Source organism: Pristiophorus japonicus, chromosome 1 (genome assembly GCF_044704955.1).
Source record: "Pristiophorus japonicus isolate sPriJap1 chromosome 1, sPriJap1.hap1, whole genome shotgun sequence".
Taxonomy (NCBI): Eukaryota; Metazoa; Chordata; class Chondrichthyes; family Pristiophoridae; genus Pristiophorus; species Pristiophorus japonicus.
The window spans coordinates 298,026,314-298,050,158 of NC_091977.1; the positions used below are offsets into that span (position 1 = coordinate 298,026,314).

The 23,845-nt window shown below is 42.3% G+C and overlaps 1 protein-coding gene and 1 pseudogene across 10 annotated transcripts in view; both read right to left on the reverse strand.

Moving 5' to 3' along the window:
* The window catches only part of ubr5 (ubiquitin protein ligase E3 component n-recognin 5), a 176,905-nt gene that overhangs the window by 141,657 nt on the left and 11,403 nt on the right, over nt 1-23,845 (reverse strand). For 8 of the 10 annotated variants that reach the window (XM_070888497.1, XM_070888500.1, XM_070888494.1 and 5 more), the window contains exons 2-3: nt 23,340-23,384; nt 14,803-14,884 (exon numbers count right to left, since the gene is read on the reverse strand). In XM_070888497.1, the coding sequence (XP_070744598.1) occupies nt 14,803-14,884; nt 23,340-23,384 (127 nt within the window). Of the gene's footprint in view, nt 1-14,802; nt 14,885-23,339; nt 23,385-23,845 lie in introns of those variants that run through there. The other 2 variants (XM_070888496.1, XM_070888501.1) reach the window with 2 other exon arrangements.
* LOC139261345 (forkhead box protein F1-like) lies at nt 2,932-3,841 on the reverse strand (annotated as a pseudogene).

Below are 23,845 nucleotides of genomic sequence, written 5' to 3' on the forward strand. Positions count from 1 at the left end.
GAAAATTTCTCTGGCATTACAAATGGCTTATTTTTGAAGTGAGACATGAAAATGAGTGCAATACTTAATGTGACAGGCAGAAAACATGCTATACATATTTTTTTGATTCTGTACATGAATGGATACATTAATACAGTGTGCCAATAAATTATCTTCACATTTGAAAGTTGGTTTGAAGGGAAATTCCATGGGAAAAAAACTAATTACTGAAGCTCAGCAATAATCTTGTCATTCAGAGTGTAAAATAAAAATCTAATGATTTAAGTATAAAATTCATTCTGTTCCCCTATCAAATACCCTGCAGGGAGCAAACTCAGAGTAGTTATCTGGGTCAGTGAAAACCCACAGAAAACTATCATTTTCTGAAGTTTCAAAGAAAAAAAACTGCAAGCTCATCTCTGCCCATTCAAGAGCTAAGTTGATAAATATATTCAACGGTGGAATGCACCAAACAAGATCCCGGACTCTATCCCTAGTTCAGTTATTCAGCCATGTGCTCGGAATGCTGCAACTGGCATCTGCATCTCAAGAAGGCAGAGGGAAAGAAGGGAAACAAATTATGAGCTATAGATGACCACCATCTAATAAACCACTGCTGGAAAGTGCACATGAATGGATAGGGAACTATAACGGGTTTGGGCTAAGCTCTGATGTCTCTCCAATGGTCAAATAATCTGCTGAGACACATACGATAGATTCACATAAAGAATAACTCTTAGATAAGATATCAGAGTAGCCATCGCGCTGTAACCCAGCAAGAGTCATCGCCTACAGGAAAGACAGGATTTTTATATATACACACACACATAATCTGAGTCACACTTTAAAGCAAATACATTTGTTCATTTTGTAATTACAGCCTCCTGATATAACGTGGTAACAACCACACTTACTTTACATAATCACAATTTTTTTTGCATTTGCTGCTTTTAATTTAATTTGAGTAATATTTTCTCAGTTATTTTGCTTCTCACATTTGCTGATCTCTTTTGCTCCACTCCCGGTCTTACTGACCCACTTCCAGGTGTTCCTGCTCTCAGCCCCCACTCCCTCTTCTGTGACACTTTTCCAAAATGTTGGCTCCATCGCTGCATGCTCTATCACTGCATGCTCAAGGGCCTTCCACCACTCCTCTTTTGACTTTACTTTCTCTTACCAAATCTAAACTAAAAGCAAGCTGTGCACAGGAGAAAAACACCAATACTTATGACCAATTAATGCATGGGCTACAAGATTAATATAAATTCTGCCACTTTATTAAACATTAAAATTCTAAACCTAAGCAAATTATTTAAAAATGGAGAAAAATTACAAGTGCTGCAGTACACAGGGCCCTGGAGGTCCTTGTGCATGAAACACAAAATGTTAATATGCAGGTACAGCAAGTAATCAGGAAGGCAAATGGAATGAAAGATTGATTATGAAAGCAAATTAGCACAAAAGATAACAGATAGTAAGAGTTTCTACAGGTACATAAAAAGGAAAAAAAGAGTGGTTAAAGTAAATGTTAGTCCCCTAGAGGATGAGACTGGGGAATTAATAATGGGGAACAGGGAAATGGCAGAGACTTTGAACAAATATTTTGTATCGGTCTTCACGGTAAAAACATCCCAATAGTGGATAACCAAGAGGCTAAAGGGGAGGAAGGAACTTAATACAATCACTATCACAAATAGTAGTACTCGGCAAAATAATGGGACTAAAGGCAGATAATTCCCCTGGACTTGATGGCTTGCATCCTAGGGTCTTAAAAGAAGTGGCTGCAGAGATAGTGGATGCTTTGGTTGTAATCTACCAAAATTCCCTGGATTCTGGAGAGGTCCCAGCAGATTGGAAAACTGCAAATGTAATGCCCTTGTTTAAAAAAGGAGGCAGACAGAAAGCAGGAAACTATAGACCGGTTAGTCTAACATCTGTCATTGGGAAAATGCTGGAGGCCATTATTAAGGAAGCAGTAAGCAGGACATTTGGAAAAGTGTAATTCAATCAAGCAGAGTCAGTGGTTTTATGAAAGGGAAATCATGTTTGACAAATTTGCTGGAGTTCTTTGAGGATGTAACAAGCAGGGTAGATAAAGAGGAACCAGTGGATGTGGTGTATTTAGACTTCCAGAAGGCATCCGATAAGGTGCCATATAAAAGGTTACTAAACAAGATAAAAGTTCACGGGGTTGGGGGTAATATATGAAGCATGGATAGAGGATTGGCCAACAACAGAAAACAGAGTCAGGATAAATGGGTCGTTTTCCAGTTGGCAAACAGTAACTAGTGGGGTGCTGCAGGGGTCAGTGCTGGGGCCTCAACTATTTACAATCTATATTAATGACTTGGATGAAGGGATCAAGTGTAATGTAGCTAGTTTGCTGATGATAAAGATGGGTGGGAAAGCAAATTGTGAGGACACAAAAAATCTGCAAAGGGATACAGACAGGCTAAGTGAGTGGGCGAATATTTGGCAGATGGAGTATAATGTGGGAAAGGTTATCCACTGTCAGAAAAAAATAGAAAAGCAAATTATAATTTAAATGGAGAGAAATTGCAACGTGCTGCAGTAGAGGGGGACCTGGGGGTCCTTGTGCATGAAAGGTTTGTATGCAGGTACAGCAAGTAATCAGGAAGGCAAATGGAATGTTGGCCTTTATTGCAAGGAGGATGGAGTATAAAAGCAGAGAAGCCCTGCTACAACTGTACAAGGTATTGGTGAGACCACACCTAGAGTACTGCGTACAGTTCTGGTCTCCTTATTTAAGGAAGGATATACAGGTTGAGTCTCTCTAATCCGGCACCCTCAGGACCTGGCCTGTGCTAGACCATAGAATTTGCCGGACTACAGGAAGTCACGCCGACCCCAGTCTTAAAAAAAGTTTTAGAATTACTTCCTACAAAAGCTATTTTTGCTAAACTATAACTATAGTACCATGGGCCCCGTACCTTATATATCAGCCGCGTTGTGACTATTTTGATGTAAATAGGACTGATCAAGGGAGTGTCCTTGCAGATTGGAAGCGAGATTTGCCGACGGGTTGCACAGCGAGAGGGACCGCTGTTTAATGTAACGAGCCACTTTATTCAGCGTGGAGGCCGAAGGAGCCAATGCTGAAGCCGAGGTAGAGTACATGGAGTGCAGCTCCATCACACCACCACTGGTCAGCAAGGGAGACGCGGGCAATGAGCTGTCGGCGTGGTTGGGGTAGTCTCCGACCGAAGATCCTGTACAGCTTGCTATATAGTGACCATTGTTGGCTGAGAGGAGACACAGAATTTCCTGGTAAACACATTGTGAATGTTGCTAGGCAAATGTCCATTCGTTATGCTGATGCTACTATCTGTAGAAAGGCTGTCGGGGGTGCAGGAGATGGGTCGTCTTGACCCTTCTAAGTTATAGGTCTCTGGGATGTGATTGTACAGCATGATGAACGAACTGGGATTCAAAGACTTAAGGGCTTGGCATTTCCTGCGAAAGCCCCTCAGTCTGCGCCTGAAGGAGCCCTCCTCAAACATGAACTTGCTGGCCGGGTCAATGGTCCAATAACAATTTAATGAAGCACTCAGGGGTTGAGAGGTAAGGAGTTCTTTCAGCCTTGGTAGGATCCTCGGAAAAAGGGGAAGCGGCTCTGGAGGAACTGGTAGATTTTGTTGAGAGTCAGCCGCATGGGGGGGGGGGGGGGGGGAGGGGGAGGGGGGGAGGGGAGGGAAAGAGAAAGAGAGCTCTGAATAGCCATCACAATCAGGGCCTTGTAGGAATATGGCAGCTTCTCCGGGTGCCGTATGCCAGTATTTGTTTTCTTACTTTTGGCAGTGGAGGTGGCCGATTCCAGCACAGAGGTCTGTGATAGAATCATTGTCAGCAGTACCCTGTTTAAAGCAAACCACGATCCCTCACCTGACACCCAGCCGAGCCCTCACCTCCTCTGACCCAGCAGTGCTTCCACCCACTCTGGAGTGCCTTGTTCCATCCTTATGGGAACCCGCGGCAGCTCCTGGGCCCCAAGTTTCCACATGATTTGCTCCTGATTTTTTTAGGAGCAACTGGTGTAGAACGGAGTATCTTAGAAATCGGAATTCTCCACATTTAGTTTGCTCCAGTTCTAGTCAGTTAGAACAGTTTCACTTTGGAACAGAATTTATTTTTCAAAAGGGGGCGTGTCCGGCCACTTACGCCTGATTTCAAAGTTTCGTGAGTGAAAACTTACTCCAAACTAACTTAGAATGGAGTAAGTGAAGATTTTTGTACACTCGAAAAAACCTTATCTACACTTTAGAAAATCAGGCGTAGGGAACGAGGTGTGTGTGGGGGGGGGGGGGGGGGGGGGGAAGGAGGGGAGGGAAGTCATTAAATTCTACAATCAATCCTTAGTTATACTTATACAAATATTATACAAATAAATCCAACCTGAATAAAAATTTATAAGCAAAGAAAAGATTAAATAAACCATGTTCCTACCTGTGTGAAAGTGCTTGAGGCAGGCCTTTCATGTTGGAGACAGGCAGCGGTGTGGCGTCAGTGTCTCGATAGCAGCGGCAGCAAGTTTCGAGCTGAGCTGCAGTGCTTGAGGCAGGCCTTCATTCTCTTCGTGGCTGGCCACGAAGCAGCACCGGACAGAACCGAGGCCATTCGGCCATGAGATATCAGCGGCATCAGTGGCTGGCCGGCAGCCAAAGAATCAGCGGACCGATGAGGCCATGAGATAGCAGCGGCGTCAGTGGCTGGCCGGCAGCCGAAGAATCAACGCAGGACACACGTAGCTCATTAAGGTTCTTGAGGCCATTCGGCCACGCTTTAGGGGCAGCGTCAGTGTCTGTGTCTGGCCAGCAGCCAAAGATACAGCAGCAGCCTTCGAGCTGTGAGGGGGACTGAGGCCATTTGGACAGGGAAAGGCGGCCACATCAAGTTTTATATTTAAATTTGCAGAATGGGTGCTGCATTGTCAACACCACGTATTATGCAATGGTTTGCCATCAATTCACTGCATAGGAGAGAATTGATTAGAGCTCACCGCACCAGGAATGTCGTAGCCCGTAAGGTTGATGGGCAGGAGACCTTACCCACGTCGACAATATCGAACCAGGCGCTCGTACCTGGACATGAGCGAGGCTGATTGTGTGAAAAGGCTGCGTTTTCGCAGAGAAGTTGTCACTCAGATCTGTGATGTGGTGAGAGCAGATTTGCAGCCAGAAGCAGAAGGACAACTGCCTTGTCTGTTGAAGTGAAGGTAAGGCTGCACTTTCTTTCTATGCCTCGGGATCGTTTCAGGCTACAACTGGAGATGTGTGCGCCATCTCTCAACGTGCAATACATGCCTGCATTTACCAGGTCACGGCTGCACTTTATGCGGAAAGGAATGACTTCATCAATTTCCCAATGACCGCACAAGCGATCCATGAGGGGGCTGTGGGCTTCTTCAGGATTGCCGGCTTCCCAAAGGTACAGGGCTGCATTGATTGTACCCACATAGCCTTGCGAGCACCCGTGGAGGAATCTGAGCAGTACCGAAATAGGAAAGGTTTCCACTATCAATGTGCAGCTCGTGTGTGACGACAAAAATCGCATCATGTCAGTCGATGCGAGATACCCTGGCAGCACCCGCGATGCGTTCATCCTACACGACAGCGTTCTATCTGACATGTTTGAGCAGCAACCAGAAGGGCAGAGCTGGCTACTGGGAGACAACGGGTACGGCCTGACCACCTGGCTCATGATGCCCATACGCGTGACATGGACAAAAGCTGACCGTCAATACAACATGGCGCACATTGCGACGCGCAGCATCATTGAGAGGACCATTAGCATATTGAAACAGCGATTCCGATGCCTGGACCATTCCGGAGGACAGTTGCAATACTCTCCTCAGATTGTCGGTCACTTCACTGTTGTGTGCTGCATGCTTCATAACTTAGCAGCAGGAGCTGGTAGTGGAACCCGAAGTCCAACGTGAGGGTCCAGTGCATGATGATAGTATTATGGAAGACCAGGATGTGGATGATAATGACAATCAGGAAAGCATGCAAGTGCCTGATGCCGAAGCACGAGGTCGGAGGAGGGCCGTCCATCGTGCCCCTTTAACGATTGCTCGAGACTTGCGCCAGCAGCTCATCCGTGAACATAGAAACATAGAAACATAGAAAATAGGTGCAGGAGCAGGCCATTCAGCCCTTCTAGCCTGCACCGCCATTCAACGAGTTCATGGCTGAACATGAAACTTCAGTACCCACTTCCTGCTTTCACGCCATACCCCTTGATCCCCCGAGTACTAAGGACTTCATCTAACTCCCTTTTGAATATATTTAGTGAATTGGCCTCAACTACTTCCTGTGGTAGAGAATTCCACAGGTTCACCACTCTCTGGGTGAAGAAGTTTCTCCTTATCTCGGTCCTAAATGGCTTACCCCTTATCCTTAGACTGTGACCCCTGGTTCTGGACTTCCCCAACATTGGGAACATTCTTCCTGCATCCAACCTGTCCAAACCCGTCAGAATTTTAAACGTTTCTATGAGGTCCCCTCTCACTCTTCTGAACTCCAGTGAATACAAGCCCAGTTGATTCAGTCTTTCTTGATAGGTCAGTCCCACCATCCCGGGAATCAGTCTGGTGAATCTTCGCTGCACTCCCTCAACAGCAAGTATGTCCTTCCTCAAGTTAGGAGACCAAAACTGTACACAATACTCCAGGTGTGGCCTCACCAAGGCCCTGTACAACTGTAGCAACACCTCCCTGCCCCTGTACTCAAATCCCCTCGCTATGAAGGCCAACATGCCATTTGCTTTCTTAACCGCCTGCTGTACCTGCATGCCAACCTTCAATGACTGATGTACCATGACACCCAGGTCTCGTTGCACCTTCCCTTTTCATAATCTGTCACCATTCAGATAATAGTCTGTCTCTCTGTTTTTACCACCAAAGTGGATAACCTCACATTTATCCACATTATACTTCATCTGCCACGCATTTGCCCACTCACCTAACCTATCCAAGTCACTCTGTAGCCTCATAGCATCCTCCTCGCAGCTCACACTGCCACCCAACTTAGTGTCATCCGCAAATTTGGAGATACTACATTTAATCCCTTCGTCTAAATCATTAATGTATAATGTAAATGTAAACAGCTGGGGCCCCAGCACAGAACCCTGCGGTACCCCACTAGTCACTGCCTGCCATTCCGAAAAGTACCCATTTACTCCTACTCTTTGCTTCCTGTCTGACAACCAGTTCTCAATCCACGTCAGCACACTACCCCCAATCCCATGTGCTTTAACTTTGCACATTAATCTCCTGTGTGGGACCTTGTCGAAAGCCTTCTGAAAGTCCAAATATACCACATCAACTGGTACTCCTTTGTCCACTTTATTGGAAACATCCTCAAAAAATTCCAGAAGATTTGTCAAGCATGATCTCCCTTTTACAAATCCATGCTGACTTGGACCTATCATGTCACCATTTTCCAAATGCGCTGCTATGACATCCTTAATAATTGATTCCATCATTTTACCCACTACTGAGGTCAGGCTGACCGGTCTATAATTCCCTGCTTTCTCTCTCCCTCCTTTTTTAAAAAGTGGGGTTACATTGGCTACCCTCCACTCGATAGGAACTGATCCAGAGTCAATGGAATGTTGGAAAATGACTGTCAATGCATCCGCTATTTCCAAGGCCACCTCCTTAAGTACTCTGGGATGCAGTCCATCAGGCCCTGGGGATTTATCGGCCTTCAATCCCATCAATTTCCCCAACACAATTTCCCGACTAATAAAGATTTCCCTCAGTTCCTCCTCTTTAATAGACCCTCTGACCACTTTTATATCCGGAAGGTTGTTTGTGTCCTCCTTAGTGAATACTGAACCAAAGTACTTGTTCAATTGGTCTGCCATTTCTTTGTTCCCCGTTATGACTTCCCCTGATTCTGACTGCAGGGGACCTACGTTTGTTTTTACTAACCTCTTTCTCTTTACATACCTATAGAAACTTTTGCAATCCGCCTTAATGTTCCCTGCAAGCTTCTTCTCGTACTCCATTTTCCCTGCCCTAATCAAACCCTTTGTCCTCCTCTGCTGAGTTCTAAATTTCTCCCAGTCCTCAGGTTCGCTGCTATTTCTGGCCAATTTGTATGCTACTTCCTTGGCTTTAATACTATCCCTGATTTCCCTAGATAGCCACGGTTGAGCCACCTTCCCTTTTTTATTTTTACGCCAGACAGGAATGTACAATTGTTGTAATTCATCCATGCGTTCTCTAAATGTCTGCCATTGCCCATCCACAGTCAACCCCTTAAGTATCATTAGCCAATCTATCTTAGCCAATTCATGCCTCATACCTTCAAAGTTACCCTTCTTTAAGTTCTGGACCATGGTCTCTGAATTAACTGTTTCATTCTCCATCCTAATGCAGAATTCCACCATATTATGGTCACTCTTCCCCAAGGGGCCTCGCACAATGAGATTGCTAATTAATCCTCTCTCATTACACAACACCCAGTCTAAGATGGCCTCCCCCCTAGTTGGTTCCTCGACATATTGGTCTAGAAAACTATCCCTTATGCATTCCAGGAAATCCTCCTCCACCGTATTGCTTCCAGTTTGGCTAGCCCAATCTATGTGCATATTAAAGTCACCCATTATAACTGCTGCACCTTTATTGCATGCACTCCTAATTTCCTGTTTGATGCCCTCCCCAACATCACTACTACTGTTTGGAGGTCTGTACACAACTCCCACTAACGATTTTTGCCCTTTAGTGTTCTGCAGCTCCACCCATATAGATTCCACATCATCCAAGCTAATGTCTTTCCTAACTATTGCATTAATCTCCTCTTTAACCAGTAATGCTACCCCACCTCCTTTTCCTTTTATTCTATCCTTCCTGAATGTTGAATACCCCTGGATGTTGAGTTCCCAGCCCTGATCATCCTGGAGCCACGTCTCCGTAATCCCAATCACATCATATTTGTTAACATCTATTTGCACAATTAATTCATCCACCTTATTGCGGATACTCCTTGCATTAAGACACAAAGCCTTCAGGCTTGTTTTTTTAACGCTTCAATTACTGATGCCCAAGGGCTCTGTGACCACTTTTGCATATGGACATGTTTATTCTTTGCAGTTGTTCCTACGTTGTGTTGTGTTAATGGAACATGAAACAGTTTTAATGAAAAAAAATTTTATTGAAAAGTTAACGTCACTAATAAAATATTTGTTGTATCAAACTATATTTTTAATATGACTCTTGAAGATCACTTAAAAACTTGTAAAGTTACAAAAGTTACAAAACACTTTCTATGTGAAAAATTTTACACTCCAAGATCAGTTTTTAGATGCAAAATTAAATAAGATACAAAAAAATGAGAGCATTTACACTTTAAGATCATTTAAAAACCATAAGATCCCTTATAAGTTGTAAAGTTACAAAACTTACAAAATAATTTCAATTTGAAAAACGCTACTACAGCTACATCAAGAACAAGAACAAAAGCAGCAAAGAAAGGCTGCAACCATGTCTCATCCATATCTCAGTGAATGTTCACTTCCTCGTGGGGGTGTCATTTGATTGGCTGGGCTGTGTGCCCTTATTGCAGCAGCTACCTCAACCAGGCCGATCCTGACGGCCTGTGCCGACACTTGCATGCCCTCCCTGACGGCCTGTGCCGTCGATTGCACTCCCTCGGACATTCCCTCCCTAAGTTCCCGTGTCATTACTGCTATTTCTCCCGTCAGGACTGTCAACTCTTCACCTACTGCACTGACGCCACCGATGAGTGATTGGGTAAGCTCATTGGTCTCCATACCCAATGCCACAACCTGAGTCGCATCTGTTGCACGCTGCATCTCAGGAGAGCGTGTCTCCAATCTCCTCCTCCTCTGCCTCGGTCTGCCTTGTGGCACCACTACACTGGGAGGCGCGGGCACGGACAGTGGGATGCTCGGTGTTGCAAGCATTTCCCCTGCAGACATTTCAGTCATCGCTGCCATCATCCAGTCTGGATTGTCCGCAACTGGTTGTACTGGTTCTTCTTCTGTACCCTCAGGATCCTCAGGGTTGGCAGCAGCAGCATAGTCATCATAATCATCATGTTCTGCAAAATACATCAGGACAGTCAAATGCTTAACAGCAAGGGAGGGGGCCGGGTGGGTGGCACGAGTACTCTCGCACATAGCAGGCCAGGCAGCAGGTTGATTTAAAGGACCATGATGCATTTTCAGGACTTGCCCTCTTCCTCGCGTGCAGGCCCAGCTTGTGCTGTACCGATTGCTTTTCTCCATGTACGACTCATCATAGCAGCTACCCTTTGTTCCAAGGGTGTCAGTGGATGCAGATTGGGCACGCCTCCTCCTGTCCGAGTTGCCTCCCTTTTGTTGTGGGCCAATTTCTTTTGCAAAGAGTAAAATATAACTTTTTACAGAGTGCGTCAGTCTGCAAGGTGGGACATACAGATAGCCAGGTTACAATTACGATTAAATTAAAAATGGGAAATATTACTTACACTAACTACTTGACCAAGGTCGTGCCATTTCTTTTTACACTGACTTCCAGATCTCCTGATATGCACCACTGCGCAGTAATCTTCTGCAACTTGGTTCCAGCGTTTCTTCATTTCTTTTGGTGGCACTTTTATGCGACCTCTGTTGCTGGTATCTAGCTCCTGCCATCTCTGCTCAATTACGTTGACTAATATCTCCACCTCCTCATGCAAGAAATTCTTTGTTCTTGGTGGACATTGATCCATTGCAAAGTTGAATTGGCACTCATTTCTCCAAGCACAGTCCTTAATTTGCATGCACCAATGCAGCACCAGTTCTGCAAGTTTAGCAGTGAAAAGCTGAACTCACTGATTTCAGGTGGTGATTTATTCAGCAGTGCTGCTAAAAGCACTCCCTCACACACAGAAATATCAACAAAAATTAAATTACAAGCCTTTGCAGGGGTCCAAGAAACAAATCTTCACTTTTTCTGCTTTATTTTTAAAAATGGCCGAGTGCCAATGTTTGTGTGAGACTGCGCGTGCGCGCACGCTCAGGGTTGCCGGCACCACGAAGGCTAATTTAAATTGTACCCGCCCCCTGCTACTTAGAAAATTGGCGCGAGTGTTAGACGCCGCACCCTGCTGCAAAGAGCGCGCTGCGCCAAGCAGACATCGAGCTCCAGAATATCAGAATTTATTTTAGGCGCAGTTTTCGGCGTGAAAAACAGGCGCCCAGCTCGGAGGTGCGCCGTTTTCGCCGCGGGATGAAACTTGGGGCCGAAATGACTAAACCCATGCTTCCTGGTTTTAAATATGAAGCCAAAAGATGTTGTACCCGAGTTAACTTTTTGTAGGCAAAAATCTAACCTTGTAGCAATAGCGAAACAAAATTAAAACAATTTCCCAAGGCTATTCAAGTAGACATTCCAATAATCCATCATCTTAGACCAAAGAACACTGCACATCAGATGAAATTCACTGATCCTTGTTTCATGTGGCATTGTGCATTAAAATATCTCCCAGAATCAAAAACACCAACTCAGTGGTTTACCAAGAGCAGAGGACTCACTATATTAGAATTCTTGCACCTGTATACACTTCCTGTTGTCACAATTACTTCTTGTATCATTTTATCGCCCCTCAAATGCTTTAGAACAATAAGTTTAAAACTTGCAACTTTCACTTACCGATGATTAACTGCTACTTCCAATGTGATCTCTAGTCCTCCCAACTCTCTTGTTCCATTTCTCAGCTCCAGCTATTCTGTTGATGCCTAAGTTTCAATATATCCATTGTGTCTTCAGCCATAAGACTTACTGCCCACAGGCTCCCAGTCAGGAACAGTCTAAATGTTTGAGTTAGCTGACCTGCCCCAAGGTTCCCACCCGAGCTGAACACTGCAAATTTTCTACTTGTATCTCTTTGGTGCCATCATACTCCAGCACCTAGGTTCCGGGCAGCGTGCAGGAAATTGTGCTCTTTTTACTTTTCAATGCAGCCTTCGGCGACAAGAAGAGTTACGATTTTGCTGCACCTTCATTTGTCAGCCAACCTCCTGACAAACTTTCCCAACAGCAGACGGTATTGTTAAAAAATGTTAACTGCTCTTGGCTCACAGCCCCAAAAACTACATCTGAAAAGTTACACTGTTCCCACCTCTGAACTGGGAAATCGGGGGTCAGACTGACATTGCCAAATATAATGAAAAAATTCATATTGTTCCTGCCCCAGGGGACCGGGGGGAGTTGGGAAAGAGATGGCCAAAGATAGAAAAGTGTATTTTGAAATGTAAAGATTGTTCCCAGCTCATGGTTGGAAAATCTTTTGAAGTAGCCAGTGCTCTTCAAGGCTGCCAGTCAGTCTTACTCTCCTTGAGATTCACCCCTCATCCCATCTATTTCCTTTGCACTCTATCACCCCTAACTTTCCTGCTCCTTCATCCCTTAACTTTTCACCATTTCCCTGCAGTCAACCCAAGCTCCCAATTTACCACTCATCAACACCAAAAAGAGATCTCTTGTGGCAGAGGCTGTGCTTGCAGCATGATCTCTGTTCACCTGAAGACTACATTTGGTCTCAAGTCCCCTTTGTGTACCACCACAACTGGTCAACTAGAACAAAAGTAAAAACTCCTTACTCTTAATTTTGTCCCTAAACTCCAATCCTGAAGTGATTCTGGTCTGGAAGGCAGCAGTTGCTCTAGTGTGAAACCTGATGAGGTGCAGACAGCATGTAATGATTGAATGTACGTGCTTTTCTTGATGAGGGGACACTTAGTTGTGGAAACTAAATCCAGAATATTTAAGTGTAATTGCAGTTTTCCAAAGTTACATAATTAGTGAGATTAATGAGCAGAGTCAAATAATTCTCCCTTCCGCTTAGTCAGTTCGAGGTTAGTATCTCTTTCCTTCCCGCCCACAAATAAAAATCAGGACCATCATCAACCAGCACTTCCCCCTCCTCTTCAGAAAGATGCAACATGTGCTGGAGTATGCTTCCATGGCATCATAAATTCAAACATTGCTCAATTGATCATTCTATACCTCATTAGCTAGCACTGAACCTCAAAAATTATCGCCGAGCTCAATTGTGTCCTTGCCCAACATGCAAAGATCACTGGACAGCATTCAACACAAAACTTGTGTTTTTTAATTCCTCCCTACTTGGAACACTGAAGCCAACAGTAGCAGCAGTCAGAGTCGCCCTCGGATTTTTGGACAAGACTCTCATTACATATTTTCCTTTATGATAGCAACCACTCCCAGTCAAACGACCTACGCAAAAAGATGCTCAACCAGCTTGAGTTGTGTTGTGCTTTAAGATGGTCGGTCCCAAAAAATGTCAACATTTCTCAACTATTGCTTCCTGTCCCAAGTCAGAATTCTTTCACTTCAGTTTAGATCATCAAATATACAAGGAAAACATCCAAAGCCTGAAAGCAGTGCAGAGAAGGAACACAAGATTGAACCCTAGTATCAAAGGGCCAATATATAAGGTAGGCTACAAAAATTCACTTCATCCTGGAGGTAACTTGACACGGTTCCAATAGAGATACACCATACAAGACATTAAGCAGAATAGAAAAGATAGATCGGGAAAACTACCATGTTAAACCACTATTACAAGATGAGACATACGCATCAACTGCTAAAAGGAAAACACAGGAGTGATGTCAAGAGCGTGTCTTCATGCAGAAGATCAACACAACAACTTGCAATTATATAGCGTCTTTAATATAGTAAAATGTCTCACGGCACTTTACAGGAGCACAAATCAGACAAACATTGACACAAAGCCAAAGAAGGGATAGCTTACACGCGGAACCTGACATCGTTCCTTCAGATGATATTGCCAAAGGGCAGCATGTAGATGAGAAATAAGAGGGGGGCCAAGGATAGTGGGAACAGTCTTCCTGGCAGGCAAAAACTCGAATCATTCAAGACCAGTTGGACAGTGTAATAGGGGGAATAGATTTATATACAAGGATGAGCTATATGAATTGAAATGCCATCCTCATCTAGACCTGTCTGTCTTTCATCTGGTAAGGATGCTAGAAAATGTAAACAGCTGCAGTTTTTCCTCCAATTTTAGGACTACTCCAGTGGGATATGTAATCCCATTTAATCAGATGAATTGCAGCTTGTTTATACAAATACGCTGTGAAAAGTTGATTAGGTTCATAAAGGTGGAAGGGAAAAATGATTACAAGTACTTCCATCAAACAAAAGCAGCTTTCTCATTTTTGCTAACCAGCTAAAAACATGGCAAGATAGAATAGTTGATGCTCCTGCTGACCTCTGTGTGGGGAAGGCAAACGCCGATTTCAGAACTATGTACACCCAGTTGTGGCCTTGGCTGCTGTAGAATTGCTGTGTAATATAAATACTGTGGCAGAAACAGCAGCAGAGCTGGAAGCAAGTACTGGATAATCAAGACCACTGATGTATGATTTTCACAGGGAAAAAAAAAGGGACAGAATCACAAAGTTGAATTCACAAACATCAGGGAGAGAGAGATTACAACAGCACATCTTAATTAAGGAAAGTAATTTATGACACCACATACAAGTTATCTTAAACATTTCCTTTTGTTGGAATACATATTTAAGTTAAATGATTACACACTGAAGTTGGACCTCATTTACTTTGCCTCGCCATTGCAAACATTTCATTTTTAACCACATTTTCAATTAAGTATATGGTCTTAATGTTTGATTCTCTTCCCCCTCGAAGTACAAGCCACCTCAGGAATACTATTTAAAAATGAAAATTCATGCACAAGTTATCACTGCAGATAAGCATTTATAGGTTTAATGTTTTAATAGACATTCATAATAAATATACACTACCTCTAGGAGAAATGCAGCATGGTTTGGTCCCACCACACACTGCTTAATTGTGGCCTGTTCCAAAACATTCAGAGGCGGGTGACTGGAAAGAAATTACAAAGTCACTCAAAATGTAAAACACTATACAAAATGCTTAAAATATGTTGTTCTCATCCATTTCCACTGTGCATGTCCCTGTCGCAAAGAACAAATTGGAGACTTACTCCCAAACCTTCATCAATGTCATTTAATAGCTTACTACTGGTGAGCACCCAAAGGTAAATCTTCTGCCCTTAAGGGAAGTGCTTGGCTTCCGCCTGGCAGCACAGCTCAGCTGCATGGCTCAAGAATGAAAAGTCATGCGATTAAGTGCAAACATAAAGCTGTGTTCTACCATTCTATGCTGAATTCCAAACACACTGCACTATTGAACTGCCAAGTGCCAGGATCAAAATTAATTTATCTAGATTTAACACAATAGAACTTTTTCAAAATTATCCACATTAGTGGAGCAGTATTATCAATTGCCTAGTTGTACTGTAGTAAAATACTACCAATTATGTTTTGCTTCAAAAGGAGCTCAATATCAAAGCACACGAGGACTTGCAAGTATATCATTTTAGCTTGAAGGCAATACTTCAGAATAAGCCTTTTCATGCAAGTGCAAGACATTTATACAAATAAAGCATTTATAACAGTAGGTCATATTGGCCCAGTACTAAGAGGCAACCGACACAAATTTTCAGATCCTGCGCCAAATGTCTCAGTTGTCCTTTTCTAAAAGTAGATTACATTTTTAAAACCACTACTGGAATAAGCTACATACCGCATTGTAGCTGTAATGCATTTCCCTCCCCAAGCAAGTCAGAAATTTAGTGCGATTTCAGACTCTTCCTAATAGTGATTGAAAATTAGCATGATCATCTGAAGATGCCAACATTACTTTTGTGATTTAATGTTAGATGTTTTAAAAACAGATCTTCAATGTTCTATTTATCCTAAAAATGTTACCAACTAGGCTCTGGGAGAATGGATTGGACAAGAAAATGGGTTACATCAGGAAATTCTGGCTCGGTACCAAAACAATGAGATCGCAGTGTGCAAGTTTATCAGAATATGGCATTATCCATTATGGAATGCAGCACAACTACATTTATAATTAGGCTAGAAATTCAACACAATGCCATTTAAAATTGAAAGAAAACAATTTAATTGTTTGATGATAGCTGGACTGTGCACATCAGCAAGACAAATTAAACTTCCATTTCAGAAACAGAAATGACAGTTTTAAAGCCAAATATTCAGTAATACTGCAATTTTCATGAACAATGCATAAAACACAGCAGTGAAAAAATAGTATTAACAAAAAAAAAAACTTATGGTATACCAGGTTTAGTCTTAATTCACAACTTTTTGTTCAACCTCTTAATTATTTAAATGAAGTAGTTACAATATTGCTTAGGATACCAGCAGTAGTTGTGAAACATGGTTCTATCAGCACTACAATAAAATATAGATGCCCTTGGCAAAATCATAGCAAAACTGTAACAGATTAAAAGCAAGTTTTGAAATGTTCCAAAGTGGTCACCCACAATTCATCATAACTTCTAATTGGCTCAGTGTAACTAAATTAACTTAAACAACAGAAGGCCAATAACTCAAGTCAAAGAAAGGTGTACTCTACATATTGGGTTTAATTCCCCTCAAACTGGTGTACTGAAAAAGGGAATGGGGAGAGAAATTGCAAGAAAACTGTAGGTTATACTACCTTGTATGTCCAAATCCCACTCTAGGTCTTGAGCACATAATCTAAATTGATACTTCAATGCGGTACTATACTGTCCAGGTTCTTTTTTGGGCTTCTAATCAGGACACTGCACTACTGTTCCACTTAACAAGTATTCCCTCTTTTGGTACTTGCTCCCATGCTAATTTTACACTAAACCTTTAATTGTATTTACACGTTGGTCCAGCTAACTAAAAAAAAATGGATTAGCAAACTGGGATCTGCGGATTTCTCTGTCTGGGGTCAGAGACATCACCTGCATGAGCAGTGTCGAGAATTGTAATCACATTGATATATGAATTTCCAATGCTTTGGGATCAAAAAACCAATTGCTTTGATGAGAGCAGATATTTCTGCATCTTGACTTAATAGCATGTTATTTCTGGTGCTGTATACTAAAAAAAAACTTCCTCCCAAGAATAACCCTTTTCTTTTGGGTAGCTGACAAGGCCTTTTGGAGTGTGCCCTCCCAGCACAGAAAAGTTTAAAAACCATTGTGGCAGAAAATACCTCGCTCTCAAAATATTATTCCCTTACTCTTGCGCCTCAATTTAATGTTACAAAAATATTAATGATTTCCCATGATGTTGCTCATGAGGAGTTACAAGATATACTGTTCCATTGAGCATTGTGTGAACAATGAATTTCAAATTCCTTCTAGTACAGTTATATCACATGATAGAAGTTAAAAGTTTAAGGAAAAACATTTGTGGTGTTGCAGTGTGTATAAGATTATACAAAAAATAACTGTATTCTGGTCTCTGTTGCCTAGTAGATCGGCTGTAAATAAGAGTAATGTGGAACTTGTCGTTTCCCTTATCCAAATTCCTTTAAATCGAAGAAATCCCTCGAGTCCCCAGAAACTAACCAAAAGTGCCAGGATGTTGAAGGAGGACTTCAGACAAAGAGGTCAATTGTAGTGGTGGAGCAGTGGATCATAACCCCAGATGGTTTCTGTCCGAGAAGAATGTGTAGCGTTAGAGGTCTGCTCAACCAAGCAATGTCCGACTCAGATGCACAGCTTTGAAGCAGTCATTTAGATGCAACATAATCCAGATGGCTTTACATGTATATGGAGCATGCCGAGTCAGCAGCACAGGCACACATTCGCAGGAGGGGAAGGTTACTCCTTGCGAGGAGCCCCGAAAGGTAGTGAATTTATTTGGGGGGTTTAAATTTCACAGATTGAAAGAATTGCCGATTATTTGAGTTATAAACATGTTCAACAACTTTCATTTATATAGTGTCTTTAGTGTAGGAAATCTTTCCAAGGCACTTCACAGGAGCATTACCAGACAACAATTTGTCACTGATCCAAAGGAGGAAATATTTAGACAGATAACTAAAAACTTGGTGAAAGAGGTAGGTTTTAAAGGAGGAGAGGGATTGAGGGAGGGAATTCCAAAGTTTAGGCCTAGACAGCTGAAGATAGACCTGCCAATGGTGGGGATGCACCAAAGACTAGAGTTTGAGGAATGCAGAGTTCTTGGAATGTTCTTGGGCTGGAGGAAGTTAGAGATAGGAAAGTCCATGGAGAGATTTGAACACTAGAGATGAGAATTTTAAATTGGAGGTGCTGGTGGACTAGGAGCCAATGTGTGAGCACAGGGGTGATGGGTGAATGGGACGTGGTGCAGTTTTGGATATGGGCAGAGTTCTGGATGAGCTCAAGTTTATGGAGCATACAAGATGGGACGTCAGCCAGGACAGCATTGGACTCGTCGAGACTGGAGGTAACAAAAGCATGGATGAGGGTTCCAGCAGCAGATAAGTTGAGGCCAGAGCAGAAATGGGAAATGTCAGAGTGGAAGTAGGCTTTATTTGTGAAGGAGAGGATATGGAATCAGAAGCTCAGCTCAAGATCAAATAGGACACTACGTTTGTGAGCAAATAAAGCCTACTTCAACTCAGTGACATTGGGCAGGGAGAGAGATGGAATTGGCGAGGAGGGAACGAAGTTTGTGGCCAGGGGTGGGGGAGACACGAAAACAATGGCCATCGTCATCCCAATGTTTATTGGAGGAAATTATGACTCATCCAGGACTGAATATCAAACGAGCAGCCTGATAAAGGCAGTGGAGGGGTCGAGTAGTGGCGAGGTACAGCTGGGTATCATCAGCATCCATGGGGAAACCAGACGTCATGTCTTCGAATTATGTCACTAAGAGTCAGCAAGCAGAAGAGAAATAGGAGGGGGAAAAGGATAGATCCTTGGGAGCCTCCAGAGGTAACATTACGGGAGTCTCTGGCTACGATTGGATAGGTAGTGCGGGCAGTCCCACTGAGCTGGGCAACTAGAGAGGCATTGGAAGAGGGCAAGAATGGTCAAGAAGGATGAAGAGGGACAGTGCACCACGGTCACCTGTTAAGGGACATTTCGTGCTGTGAGGGGTGGATACCTGACTGCAGTGGTTCACATCTGGAGTTGCGGGAAAGATGGGCACAGATTTTGGGAAGCGACAATGTGTTAATGTCCCTATCCTCTCAAGTCCATTATCAATGGGGATGCAGTTTCAAGGACAGAGGAGTCACAGTAGGTTTTTTGAAGCAGGGGGTTGATGACAGAGTTGAAAGGGAGGTGGACAGTACCCAAGGAGGGAACTGTATTCAAACATGATGCATGTTATACACATGACAAACATGCAAGAATATATTTTTTTTCCTAGCTGTTCCATCTCCACTCCCAATGTTTATAACAACATGAAAATCTATTAGGTTTTAAGTGTTAAAAGCTGCTAGTTTTCATCTGCAAGTCATTTCAATGTTAAGCTATGCACCTGACTGGTTAACCACTCTCCTACTCCCACAGCTGAAAACACATGCTGATTTGTAATCAGGTTTCAAATGTCATTTCACTCCCTGCAGATTCAAAGCCAAAAATGCAACTTTGAAGTTCTTACTGCAGCATCCTTCGTGCAAGGCTCCAAACCTTTTAAATAGACAAAATGTCACTGCAGTCCTAATTACAAACTAGGATCAACCATCTGTGCAGAACATCATGTGTACACTAATCAATGTGACTATCTGTTGCCATTCACTCCAAAGCCAGCCAACTTTTTGTAACTTATTTCCTTTTGACAAACAAAACTAATTATGCACAATGCTTACCAAGTTCTGTAAATGTAACTGAAATGCGCCCAATTTTGCACTCGATTCATGGAGAACGAAGCACAAGTTGCATGAAGTGAGGCAGTTAGTAATTTCCGAGGATTTTATTCAAGTTGCAACCGTCCCATGCTTTGTACAGATTTGCCCCAACAATGGAAACAAAACTCAGCTTCTCACCTCCCATTATGTCACAGAACAAGCGTTTACTACAATAAAAATGACTGATGAAATATGCTTCAAATTTACTGCACTCCAAGTAGGAATTTTCAGTATCTTGGAGCTCATTTATAAAAGGAATACTTCAGAAGGTTAACTGAGAATCGTGCACTGAACCTGACCAGACACAAACGCCACCCTGGCCTGACAGACAAGTGCAGGTTATGTTGCAGCTACAGTTTGAAATGTTCTGGTCAGGACTCTTATCAAATTCTGGAACTCAATAAAACCATGGCTGGCCTTACTACCAGTTACTCTATTGACTGAAATTTAGCTTCATGTTTGCTATACTTGCAGCAGAGGGGACAAGATGTATACCCCAAACTGAATGCACATGACCAATACAGAATGAACACATGCAATACATTTTAGCAACTAATGCCTGGATTGCTCCCAGTACTGACGCAACAGTAAGCAGCATGAGCTTCTTCCCGTTGAGGAAACACAACCCTACCAATGTGCAGCATTAACAAAATGTGGGTACAGTTCTGTGACTTTGCAGGTACCAAGAAACATGTAGGTTTAGCATCTGTCTCCTTGCTGTAAATTCTATGTATTTAACAATGACCTTATTTTCAAGTATTGATATATACAGATAAACTTAGATACAATTTTTTTTTTAAATCAGTGGATTTCCAACTAACATTTCCAGACAGGCCAAACATGTGGTACTGTAATTATAACATCCAATTTTGTAATTGTTAATTACATAGCATTTGCAGCACAGAGATAAATGCTAAACCTGCATGCTTCTTGGTACGGGTTGAAACTTCCTTATCCGGGACTACACCTCATCCGGCACCATTCCCAGCCGCTCCGATATGAACAAATTGAAGTCGTTCCTCGCTGCCGACTCCCACGATCCCCTCCCCCCACCCCATGATCTCTCTGTGCCGCACTCCAAGCCCCAATATCCCCTTGCTCAATACCTGTACCATCCAATTTAACGTGACCACCCCTTGTCCGGCACAAGTCAGGTCCCAAGGGTGCCGGATAAGAGGTGTTCAACCTGTACCTTTCAGTACCATTGTTGATTTAGTTGCAACCCAGGGTGCCAACTTTGAAAGAGGTGTAACCTTTTTTTAAAAAAATGCTAACACACTTCATATCTCATGGGCTTAAAAGAAACAAATGCCTCACACAGCTGGTCCCACCCAACATTCCCTCTAAGCTCAGTTGTTTGCTAGTCCCACGCAGCTCAGGACCGGCTTTCTCCAATGTGAAATTTCGCGCATGCACAAAACTTTAAATGGGCCATGCAGCCCATTAAAGAGGCCACGCATCCAAAACAATGTTGGGGGGGGGGGGGGGGGGGGGAGAACATTGGTCCCTTTAACATAACTTGCACGACATATGCTACAGGTAAGCCCAATGCATTTATCATGTTACCTGGTAAATAGGCAACTGCATGCACACCCCTGCAGGCTGCTCTGATCATCTGCGACACTACTTGAGTATTTCAATTATACTTGTAAGGACGAGCATTTATAGTGCCTTAACACAGCCTCATGACATCGCAAAGCTCTTCACACCTACCAATTACTTTAGGAGTGAAATCAGTTATGAGTCAAATGACAATTTCACAGAACAACGGTTCCACAAAAAAACAAATGAGATGAACTGAGCATTTAATCTCTTTTTAATGATGGTGTCATTGAGGCCGGAATTTTGGACATGACACAAGAACTCTTCTTTGAAGTGCCATGGACAATGTTCCCTTTAATTATTTTTGTATGCCTTTAACTGGCTGCACGGCCATTTCAAATTTTCACGCATGCACGGTTCCTTCCATGTAAAAGCTAGCAAGCAGCCGCACAGCTTAGCAAAAACGTTGGCCATGAGATTTTTCATATCAACCAAAACAGGCAGACTGCCTGGTTTAATGATAGCACTAGCGACAACGCAGCACTTCATCAATACTGCACTGAATGTTAACCAACACTGTGTTCAAGTCCTGCAGTCTTTCTTGAACCCACAACCTTGAAACTCAAAGAGCCAAGAGTGCTAATAACTGAGCGAAGCTGAAACTGGGCCAAAGCTAAGTTGCTAAGACTGTGGGGAAAGACTAAAGACCAAAAGATAACTAACTACATACACCAATTAATAGATCGGCCTGGATTTTGCGTTCGTCGGAAGCCTTGTACAAGCCCTGCAAGGTCCCGGTTTCCACAAAAATCTAGAACTTGCGATCTGCACCGCCTCAAAAATCACTTTCGCTGGTGCAGAGTTGGGCTATTTGCCTAATTACTGCAAATTCCCACAAAACCCTTGCGCCTGGTATTAGCAGGCACAGGGCCTGCTTTCATCAACGTAAGGATTAATAGAAATCTTAAATGAAAAATTTTAAAATAAAAAATCATGCACAAACATCTAAAATTAATATATGTAAATTTTGGCCTGGATGAAAAGGTTTCAAAATTTAATTTTTTGAAATAATTTTATTGTAAATGCTTTAGTGAAGTGACTTAATTAAATTTGAAAATTGGAAGTTATTTTTATACCGATTGTATAAATTATTACAGGATTCCTCATATGCTTAAGGGGATTCCTTTAGTAAATGGAATCCCCATTAGCATAATAGGAATCCTCCTTTCTGATTGGAGAACAGAGCTCACGTGACCCCAGGGACGCTTCTGAAAATCCTGCTTCCCAGGCGTACGCCTGCAGGCCCGGAACCTGAAGTCTTTGCAGCCCCGGGAGCCTGAAGGCAAGTGCAGATATTTTTTTTTTTTAAAGATCGGGTTGGAGCCAGATCGCAAATGCCAGCCCATGGTATCTTTTAATTAAAAATGTATTAAATTTAAAGGAATGACCATTGCTTATACAAGTAAATATTAAGACAAATATAAATTTTTAGGCAAACTAATTAAATTTGTCAACTCAGTATAGAAAAATCTACCACACTGAAATCAGCATCATTGCAACACTAGTAATGCATTCATCATTACTGAGAAATTATCTAAATGCAAAGAGGATTGTCAAATCCAGGTCTGTTTACAAAAGCTACAGCTGTAAAATATACGTGACATTAAAGTGTCAGCAGATAGGAGTAAACCCAGAGTTAGCAACTTTTAGACTGCATCACTGGTCTATTCCAGAGTACAAAAACCTTGTGTACAACAGATCTCTGCGAAATAACAATTCCTCCCTTAACTAAAATTCCAACGTTGAATGCACTAAAATTCCAACGTTGAATGCACAAATTAAATTCATCCAAAGTACTGAACTATTGAGTCCATATTTACATTTCAAAAGACAATTTTCTATCAGTTTGTAAAACTCCACTCTTTGTCAATGAAATGTAACTCTACAAACCCAATCTGCAACAGGTGCTTGAGATTTAGCCACACTAAAATTAGCCAGTGAAGTAAAAGATTTAAACCTCCTTACAGCAAGCAGAACTGAGTACAGTGACAAAATAAAAATGGAAATTAAATATTCACAATACCTGCTAAGATTGAATTTGTTGAGTTTTTCCGATACTTCCCGTAATCTGAAAAGAAATAAGTCTAGTTGAAGCAGTGTAATAATAAAATTTATAATTTCAGTTGCTCAGTGGTCCTCCACCATCCTTCTCTAATTAATAAGGATACGTCTTACAGCTCCAAATTCAATACACATTATGATACTGGTGTTGAACAGTTTACATCTACTGAATATCAAACTTTGGAAAATTTCTACACTGCACAAAATATGCCAAATAACTTTTTTTTTCCCCAACTATAATTGTGTTACCATGCTAACTACAATGCAGAACATTTAATTTGCCTTGTGCTTTTTGAAGATGGAGCCACACAAGATTATTGACACCAAAGAAAACTAATCAGCAGTTTAATTTCACAAAATATTTAAATTTTGGTTAACTTCAGCATAATGTTACTTTATAAACCCGTCCATAGTTGGAAACAAAAAAGGGATTTTAATTTTGAAGCAGTAGTAATGCCTCAATGGCCT